This window comes from Hypanus sabinus, chromosome 10 (genome assembly GCF_030144855.1).
Source record: "Hypanus sabinus isolate sHypSab1 chromosome 10, sHypSab1.hap1, whole genome shotgun sequence".
NCBI classification, from domain to species: Eukaryota; Metazoa; Chordata; class Chondrichthyes; order Myliobatiformes; family Dasyatidae; genus Hypanus; species Hypanus sabinus.
This window is the reverse complement of record NC_082715.1, coordinates 80,522,075-80,531,772: the sequence shown is the minus strand read 5'-3', so window position 1 is coordinate 80,531,772 and position 9,698 is coordinate 80,522,075. Positions and strand designations below refer to the sequence as shown.

The 9,698-nt window shown below is 39.9% G+C and overlaps 1 protein-coding gene across 2 annotated transcripts; it reads right to left on the bottom strand.

Annotated features, from left to right (window-relative positions):
- Window positions 1–2,576: 2,576 nt before the first annotated feature.
- dpy30 (dpy-30 histone methyltransferase complex regulatory subunit) lies at window positions 2,577–8,491 on the bottom strand. Of its 2 annotated transcripts, none has more exons than XM_059982200.1 (5): window positions 8,409–8,491; window positions 6,930–6,976; window positions 6,779–6,826; window positions 4,723–4,868; window positions 2,577–2,878 (listed from the first exon to the last, which is right to left on the bottom strand). In XM_059982200.1, exons 1-5 carry the CDS (start codon window positions 8,416–8,418, stop codon window positions 2,806–2,808), a joined length of 324 nt encoding a protein of 107 aa, XP_059838183.1. In that variant the 5' UTR covers window positions 8,419–8,491; the 3' UTR covers window positions 2,577–2,805. The 2 variants fall into 2 exon arrangements, with proteins under 2 accessions (XP_059838183.1, XP_059838184.1); XM_059982201.1 differs by having other exon boundaries at window positions 4,723–4,865; window positions 8,409–8,485.
- Window positions 8,492–9,698: the final 1,207 nt, after the last annotated feature.

The following is a 9,698-nucleotide window of genomic DNA, read 5'->3' as shown; positions in this document are numbered from 1 at the left end:
GGAGGGGCAACTGCAGAAGGTCGTAAATCTAGTCACCTCCATCTTGGGCACTAGCCTACAAAGTACCCAGGACATCTTTTGGGAGTGGTGTCCCAGAAAGGCAGCGTCCATTATTGAGGGCCTCCAGCACCCAGGGTATGCCCTTTTCCCACTGTTAATATCAGGTAGGAGATACGAAAGCCTGAAGGCACGCACACAGTGATCAGGAACAGCTTCTTCCCCTCTCTCACCTGATTCCTAAATGGACATTGAAGCTTTGGACACAACCTCACTTTTTCAAATATAAGGTATTTCTGTTTTTGCACACTTGAAAAAAAATTACTCAATGTAATTGATTTACTTATGTTTTTTATTCCTTATTTTTTCCTCTCTGCTAGATTATGTATTGCATTCAACTGCTGCTGCTAAGTTAACAAATTTCACGTCACATGCCAGTGATAACAAACCCGATTCTCCATTCTCATCAAAATTATAGATGATGGACAACAGCAGCCTCGGCACTCACTCCTGTAGCACAGAGTGGTTGCAGGCCTCTGAATGGAAAGAACAACACTCCACTAACACTTGTATATCTAGTTGGTGAGCTCACCCTGGATTCTGTGATCTAATCTTCTGGACCAGTCTACTATGCAGGAATCTTACTAAAGTCCATGTAGACATCTACCACCCTCATTAATCCTCTTGGTTATCTCTTCGTACAAACTCAAATCAAATTTGTGAAATACCCTTTCCCACTGGTTATCCTTAATTAAGTTATTGCCTGTCTAAATGTAGATCTTAACCCACAGAATCTTTCAGTAACTTAACCACCATTGATTTTGGGCTGACTGGCTTGTAGTTCCATGGCTTGCCCTTTTAGGTGCATAAAGGCACTTTAGCTACCTTCCAGTCTTGTGTGACTGGAGCAGTATGTGAGCAGAGCAGTTAGCTCAATCGCTTTACAGTGGCAGTGACCACTGATTGATGTTTGACTCCTGCCACTGTCTGTAAGGAATTCTGTATGTCCTCCCTGTGACCGCATGGGTTTCCTCTGGGTGCTTTTGTTCCAAACACGTACAATTAGGGCTAGTGAGTTGTGGGCATGTTATGTTGACACTGGAAGCATGGCAAAAATTGCAAATTGTCCCCCAGGACAATCATCATGTGTTTTGATGCACATATGACAAATAAAAGCTAATCTAGTCTGATGATACAAATCTAACTACCGGGGCCACAACAATTTCTTCCCTGGGTCAGTCCCCAGGCACTTATCTACTTTAAGACTGCCAGCACCTCCTCTCTTGTAACATGGATGTATCTCAAAACATTACTCCTCTTCCCAAATTCCTGAGCTTCCATGGTAAATACAGACAAGAATTTAAGATCTCACCCATCTCCTGCAGCTCCACATAAACAACCACACTGATCCTTAAAAGGACCTATTCTCCCTAGTTACCTAATCACAAACAAGAGCAACACACACAACATACTGGAGGAACTCAGCAGGCCAAGCAGCATCTATAGTAAAGAATATTGTTGATGTTTCGGTCTGAAACATCAACAATATTCATTTCTATAGATGCTACCTGCTGGGTTCCTCCAGCATTTTGTGTGTGTGTTGCTCTCTAGTTACTCTTTAGCTTTTAACAGACTTACAGAATTTTTATATTTTCCTTTACCTAAATTGGCAAAGTTATCTCAAGGCCTCCTGATTTCAAGAGAATATCATGTTTCTTGTACTCAAGGGATTTGCTTGATCCCGGCTGCCTATGCCTGACACATGTCCCCTTTATCCCCCAATTTCAGCCTCAATTTCCCTTGTGAACCAGTGTTTCCCAATCCTGCCAGCCTTGCCCTTCACTCTGACAGGAACATTTTTTGAGGATCATTGATCTGGATGAATTGCAATACCCATTGGAAATTATGGAACCCAGTACGACATTTTGAACTTGAGCTGGCCAGAAATAAATAGCTCATTAATAATTTCTAAGCAAGTGTTCTAAAGTTAGCCAGGATTTCACAGGGCTGCATGTGTACTATATTTCTGTTTGTCCTGATTCCTCTCGTGCAGCACTTCTGGTCATTACTTTTTGACTTGGCTCTTCCCCTTTACATGTACTATCATATTTTCCCAGCTCCTCAATATTTCTATCTATAGAATTATATTTTACCCTCACTTTCTGGATGTACAAACTGAAAAGCCTGACCACCAATACTTGCAAGTAGAAAGGATGTCCTGTCGCATCCAGATCAATTATAAATTAACTCAACTGAAGCAAACAAGGAAACTAATATTTTGTGGTATATTACATGAAGTCAAGTTACAGACAAACTTGCCCCAAGGTGATCTACCTGACAAATTGTTTTAGTATAATCTGGTAATAAAAATGTAAACCAATCTTATCAAAAGATACAAACAAGAAAAGCTTGTATGGTGAGGGAAGAACAGAACAATTGGCCCAGGGCCATCCAACTCTTAAATTAGCTGAATTACAATCCTTAACTCAAACATTCCAGTCACACATTTCTAAGCTCTTATAGGATTTTTTTTTAAAGGATAACTTTTTCTTCAGATATAGGTAAATGAAGTACACATGTAAAATCACTTGGTTTATTTAGAAGCACAATGTTTACATAAATTACAGTCAATGGGGAACCCTGCACAGTTACAATATATAATGGGCCATTCCACACATACTCTGGTCTTCCGAACAGGCCCATTTTCTGTTTAAAATTTGTTTATACAAACTGATAGTTGAAGCTAAAATTACTTCTATCCTCTCGATAAAACAGGACTGGTGAAGTTCAAATTTGATTTGGTGCAAGTTAATTTCTTTCTTCAAACTGTGTCTTGTTCTTCAAAAGATAGGCAGCCAAAAATTCAATCGGATTAGGAGGTCTGAAAAGCAAAACATTTACTAGATCATGTTTTATGCAAAGCAGGGTTAGCAAACTTCCCTTTAATATATATCCATGGTACTTGTGCATTTTTCATCCCAGGTTTAATTCAAATGATAATGCAATCAAATTTAAACCACTAATTTACAGCAAACATGACTAGTTACAAAAGTAAGTTAATGTGAAGACTCCCAAGTATGCCTGCAGAAGGTTGAAAGAGGCAGCTAAGGTCAGGTGATATACCTGAATTGGTTCAGCTCAATTTCAACTTTATGTTATAGGTAACTGGAGAGATCAGAGGATGTCCACTCTACACCTCTACTCTGAAAATTAAAAATAGAAAGCTTGGGAATCTCTGGATTTCCAGCATTTGGAGAATCTCTTGTTTAAAATCCTCAATGTTATTGTTTTGAATATCTGCTCCTTGGATGTTACCTACATCCATTCTGTTGTCACATTTACATGATTTTTCCTGTTAGATTATGGATTTGTTTGTACAAAATAGTACAGATGTTTACAGACTTAAGAATTTTAAGCTATTCCATAGAGGGAAGTCAGGACAGGATGCTCTATCTATAAGAAGAAAAAATGAATTTTGCTGATAATCCTATAGGATATAAGGCTTGTCAACGTCAACACATTTATGTCTTTAATTCTTGAAAAGTTTAACATTTCCCTTTCAAACCAAAGCAACATCAAAGATTGGAGCACAAGTACTCCTCAGCAAAATCAGTATAGGTATCCCCCACTTTACAAATGTTTGCTTTATGCCACTTCGCTTTTACAAAAGACCTACATTAATAACCTGTTTTCACATTACAAAGAGGATTTTCGCTTTTACGAAAATTCTTCCCAAATAAATTAATGGTTCTTCGCTTTACGCCATTTTGGTTTGAGGAAGGTTTCATAGGAACGCTCTACCTTTGCAAGGGGGGCGGGGGACATCTGTATTTGCTAAGCAATAATTTGAGTGCAGTTTCCCCAGCACTCAAATTCTGCTCAGGTTGTCTTAAGCTATACTGATTGGTCAGGTTGAATGATCTGAGGAGGTCTTCAATCTTCTGAATAAAAATGCAACAAAAACCAAGAATTAATCCTGTGAATAGATCTGTAACAGGCAGTTCACTCCACACAGACTACTGTACATGTTTTTAAAGAATAAGCTGGTATATTAAAAATGGAAGTAGAACTATTTTTCCATGCCTTGGAACCCAATCCAAGCATTATGATTCAGTTAAACTGTTAGTTTAATATTTTCACTTCATTTTACAATGTCTGCAAATGCCTGACTTGATCATTGGATACAAAATGTATGCTGCTAGTTATCCTAGAATTTGGGAAATTTTTCCATACAGTAACACAAGAAACATTTTATTCAATATGTTGAGTGTGATAAGAGTTTTTCCCCTCTGAAGAGAAGGAGCATGAGAGGTAACTTGACAGAGATGAATAGGGTAAAAAGCAGATAGTGGGCAGCCAGCAACTTTTACCGGGGTGGAAATGATTAATGAGGCATAACTTTAAGGCTTTCGGTGGCGGTGTCAGAGGTGTCTTTTTTTGAAAAAAACACGAGTCGCAAGTGTGTGGAACATGCTCCCGGGACAGTGGTACAGGAACAAATTCATTAGAGACATTTAAGTGATTCTTAGATAGCCACATAGATGAAAGAAAAATGGGAGGGCATGTGGGAGAGAAGGGTTAGATTGATCTTGGAGAAGGTTAATAGATTGGTACAACATAGTGGGCTGAGGGCCTGTACTATGCTGTACTGTTTTATATTCTATATTCAAATGCAGCATTGATTCAAAGAGCAGCATGTACTCAAATTTCCACAACACATCTTACCTTTCTTTTGCCAGAACCGATAGGCCTTGTAACAGAATAGGCACCACTGTCTGATCCAGATATGCCCGAGTTGGAAGAGACTGCAGATCAACTTTCTGCTTCGATGTTTTCTCCGCATTCAGTTTTTCATTCTCAACTATCCTCTGCTCCAGTGAGAAAATATGTACAGCTTCAGTTTAGACCTCAGTACATCTTCAAAGTAGTAAGCCACTTGTACAACAATCACTTTTACTTTGTGTTAATAATCAATAAAAGAAATTAAACCTCTAAAAACAAAAACATTTCCAATTATCACTTCAAGGGCAACCAAGATTACCATGCATCTGTTAATACCATTTTAGTCTGCTTTCATTTATGACTAGTTCAGGCCAACTATGGAGGAAGACCACCTTCAGTTATGCAAAGGAGGGCCTTCAAACAGCTTTAGACCACCTGGACAATACAAACACCTACATCAGGAAGCTGTTCATTTGACTGTCGCTCAGCATTTAACATCATCATTCCCACAATCCTGACTGAGAAGTTACCTGGGCATCTGTACCTCCCTCTGCAATTGGATCTTGGACTTCCTACCAGAAGACCACAATCTGTGCAGATTGGTGATAATATCTCCCCCTTGTTGACAATTAACACTGGTGCACCTCAGGGGTGCGTGCTTAGCCCACTGCCCTACTCTTTCTATACCCATGAGTGTGTGGCTAGGCATAGCTCAAATACCATCTACAAATTTGTTGAAGATACAACCATTGTTGGTAGAATCTCAGATGGAGACGAGGGCGTTCAGGAGTGAGATATGCCAACTATTGTAGTGGTATCGCACGATCAACCTCGCATTCAACATTAGTAAGATGGAAGAGCTGATTGTGGACTTCAGGAAGGGCAAGATGGAGGAACATATACCAATCCTCACAGAGGTATCAGAAGTGGAGAGAGTGAGCAGTTTCAAGTTCCTGGATGTCAAAATCCCTACAGAAACCAATGAGGACCTGGATACGTGTGTAAAAATGCTTGAAAATGGCTGGGTATACTAAATAAAGTGAATGGGATCATAAGATTTATCTGTGCAAGCAATGTACAAAAGCAGGGATGAAACATGAATATATTGATATATCAAATATACGAGAAACACTGGCTAGGCCATAACTAGCACAACACAACATAACATAACCACTTCCGAGCCCACAACTTTAAGGTGAGAAGACCACAGAGAGCATGCAGAAAGGACTTGCTAAAGAATTTCAGTAAGGTCAGACAGACTGACTTTAGTTTTCCTTTAGAACAAGAGTACATTTATTCAAGGTAAGCAAGATCATGACTGGTTGAGAGTATGTAGAGGGAAGCTGTTGTTAACAGCAGATGGATTAAGACAAATTTAAACTTTTAGCAGAGGGATGTGAAGAAAAGCTTAAAAAAGAGAAAGAAAAAAAATCTGAAACTCTGTCCATAGGGGGGTTAGAAAGAGTCAGGGCTTTGAGAAACATGGGGAAAAGTTGCAGAGTTCAGAAGAAAGAAAATTATAAAATTGCTCAATGGAACTCAGAAGAGAGCCCATCAACTTGATGAATCAAATGATCACCAGTGCTGTAACAATCACAGAATTATACACACATTTTATTTGTATTTAGTAAATATATTAACACAATGGCATTTCCTGTTATTAGTGCCTGCACAATAAAACTCCAGATTATATTCTTTATGGAAAGAGAAGGTTCATTTTTCAAACCACAACTATTTTGATAAACTATGTTTGACAGTAAATAGGTTTTCTTTCTTCAGTCTGCTGCTGCAAGACACTTTCAATATTTAAATTGTCCGTGATGAAACTTATTTACATTTTTAACAATACATTAGCAGCAGCCAGCCATGGAAAAAGCAAATGCTAGTTACAAAAAAACGTCTCACCATTTTATAAGCCAATGTAAATAATCGCATTCATACCATTATAAATAGTTAGCAAGGGTAATTATGCATGGTAAAATGCTGCTTGCATCTAGGCTTAACTACATGAACCTGTCCTTGGAGTAAACAGTCACATCTTGTCAAATCACTCACATACCTGCACATTCTCTGTGAGTCCATACTCTGCATGAGGATTTTCTGACATCTGAAAAAGAAAACGTTTAATGAGAAAATTACTGCTACTGTCCAATTCAAGTAAAAGCCAAGGAACCTGAGCTCTTATTCTCAATTACTTCGAGTATTATTACCTGTATCTGTCCTTCCAAGTTTGGTTCTGTGAGTGTTTCACCATGTTCTAAGAAACAAGAGGCAGTGGCATTAAAACATTCAGCTATGTACAATTAGATACTGCAGAACTGAGAATGAAAAACCATACAGATATTTCATAACTTTCCAAAAATACCATACTAATTCCTCAAGTCACATGCCAACTGGTACTAGGACAAAGAAAATGAAGATGTGACAAAAAGATGGGAGGAAATGATAGAAATACAAGCTTTGGAACAGGTGATAATTGTATTAGAACATAGAACTGTACAGCACAGTATAGGCTCTTCGGCCCACAATATTGTGCCAGTAGCCTTTTAAGCTAGTCCAAGACCAATCTAACCCTTCCCTTCCACATAGCCTTCCTCTTTTCTTTCATGCACGTGCCTAAGAGTGTCTTAAATGTCCCTAATAAATCTGCCTCTACCACCCCCACCCCCAAGTAGCACATTCCACACACACAGCATTCTCTCAGTAAAAAAAACCTATTTCCTCTAGTTACCTTAAAATGATGCACCTTTGTAATAGCCATTGCTTCCCTAGGAATAAGTTGGTTGTCCACCCAATCTGTACCTCTTATCATATTTACAAATGGTTGCATCTGATCCGACATGGCATCAAGGTCCCAAATGAAATGTTGGCCTATAGGATTTCAAACGATTAAAATCCAAAGTGTGGTACAGGGAAGTGAGAGCTAAATTGGTGGTAAAGCTGTAGTTTAAATAAAAACAAAGCTACGAAGGGTAGAGTTTAACCTACTTGGATACCCCGGGCTCAAGAATGGAGTTGCAGGAAGGATGGTGCAGAGGAGCAGAAAATCAGATGGGGTCGATTAAGAGAAAAGGGGCTCAGGAGCCCGGGACACAGTGGGAGCCCTGAAGCAGCATCTACAAGAGGTGTTGCCTCAAGAAGGCAGTATCTATCATTAAAGATCCCCACCATATGGATCAGGCCTTCTTCTCGTTGTTACTATCAGGCAAGAGGTCCCACGAACCCGAAGTCCCACGTCAGTAGATTCAGGATCAGCTTCTTCCCTACAAACGTCAAGTTCCTGAATCCTAATCCACCTCAACAACTGAGTATTACCGACCATCTCTTATCCTCCATGCACTCGTATATAATTGTTTGTTTTGCATGCTTTTCTCCCACTCTTGTACAATTGATGTTATTTGTGCCTGTGATGCTGCTGCAAAGTTTTCTGTTATACCTGTACCTCACCGTACTTGTGCTTATGACAATAAACACTCGCCACGGGAACCCGGGGGTCCCTGGACACCGAGGAACTGCGATTTTCGGGTCATCCAAATGCAGCGTCGAGTTAATTGCGGCGCCGGCAACAAGTTTACGGCCTCACCGCGCCCAATCCCGTTGCGACCGGCACTCCGTGGAAACGCAGCATCCACCTTTGATCAAAAGCAATGACAAGACATAGAGTAGGAGGCCAGCCATCCCAAACTCACCTTCCGCCATGTTTGTTGTCCGTTTCTACGCACTGCCCTCCTGTGAGACGAGCCCGCTGATTGGTCGTCCCCGCAGCAGGGCTCTCTGATTGGTGTGCTTTGAGACAAGGAAGTCGATTGGTTAGCTGGCAGCTTTGCGAGGTTTGTCGGTACATTTCCAGAAATAACTTTATTCCGAAAATCAAGAAAAGGTCAATCAACTTAATTTGTATCGTCAGCCTATGATATACTGCATCCCTTCGTTGCTAGCATCCAGAATAGTGACGGTCGGAGTTTCGGTGACGTAATACACACCGGGCGTTTACGCAAAGTGACGTCGAGGAAAGGTGCAGTTACTCGGTGATGAAAAATGCAGATCATCAAATACTTGGGAGAAATATTAAAATTATTAATGAGTCTGTTAATGAGCTAGGCTCTCAATACAGAATGTACCAAACAGGAAAACTGATCTCTAGAATTAATGGTCTACAGTTTGGGCTGTTCTACATTAGGCAACAATAATGCGAAGTGTTATCGCTATTTGTCTTGAATCCCTTAATTTATTTGTTGGAGGTGGGAGGGAAGGATTTTTGCTTACAAGTTTTGTTGACTCGTTTAAAATTCCTAGATATTAGTATTTCAGATGATCCGCCTAGGTCCTGTAAGTGCAATTACAAATAAAGCAAGACTTACTTCCTTAGGAGTTTGTGTAGATTTGTCATGACATCTAAAACTTTGCCAAATTTCTATAGATGTGTAGTGGTGAGTACATTGACTGGCTGTATCACAGCTTGGTATGGAAACACCAATGCCCTTGAACGGAAAAGCCGACAAATAAGTAGTGGATATGGGCCAATTCACCATGGGTAAATTTTGGCCAAGCAATGAGCGCATCTACATGAAACGCTGTCGTCGGAAAGCAGCATCCATCATCAGGAACCCCCACCACCCAGGCCATGCTCCCTTCACGTTGCTGGTATGAGACAGAAGGTACAGGAGCCTTAGGGCTCATACAGCCAGGTTCCGGGACAGTTATTAGGCTCTTCAACAAAAGCGTATAACTTGACTCAACTTCACTCGCCCCATCATTGAAATGTTCCCGCAACCTATGGACTCACTTTCAAGGACTTTTCATCTCACGTCCTTAATACTTGTTGCTTATTTATTTATATTATCATTTCTTTTTGCATTTGCAGAGTTTGTTATCTTCTGCGCTCTGGTTGAACGCCCTAGATGGGTGATCTTTCATTGATTCTATTACAGTTATTCTATAGATCACATCAAGCATTTTAGATATTATATCATTTATTA

What these genes read in the sequence shown, in the direction of transcription:
- dpy30 (XM_059982200.1), bottom strand. An exon ending in ACTTGGAAGGACAGATACAG is followed by an intron (nt 6,827 to 6,929) that starts GTAATAATACTC and finishes TTTCTTTTTCAG; the next exon opens with ATGTCAGAAAATCCTCATGC. An exon ending in GACTCACAGAGAATGTGCAG is followed by an intron (nt 4,869 to 6,778) that starts GTATGTGAGTGA and finishes TTCTCACTGGAG; the next exon opens with CAGAGGATAGTTGAGAATGA.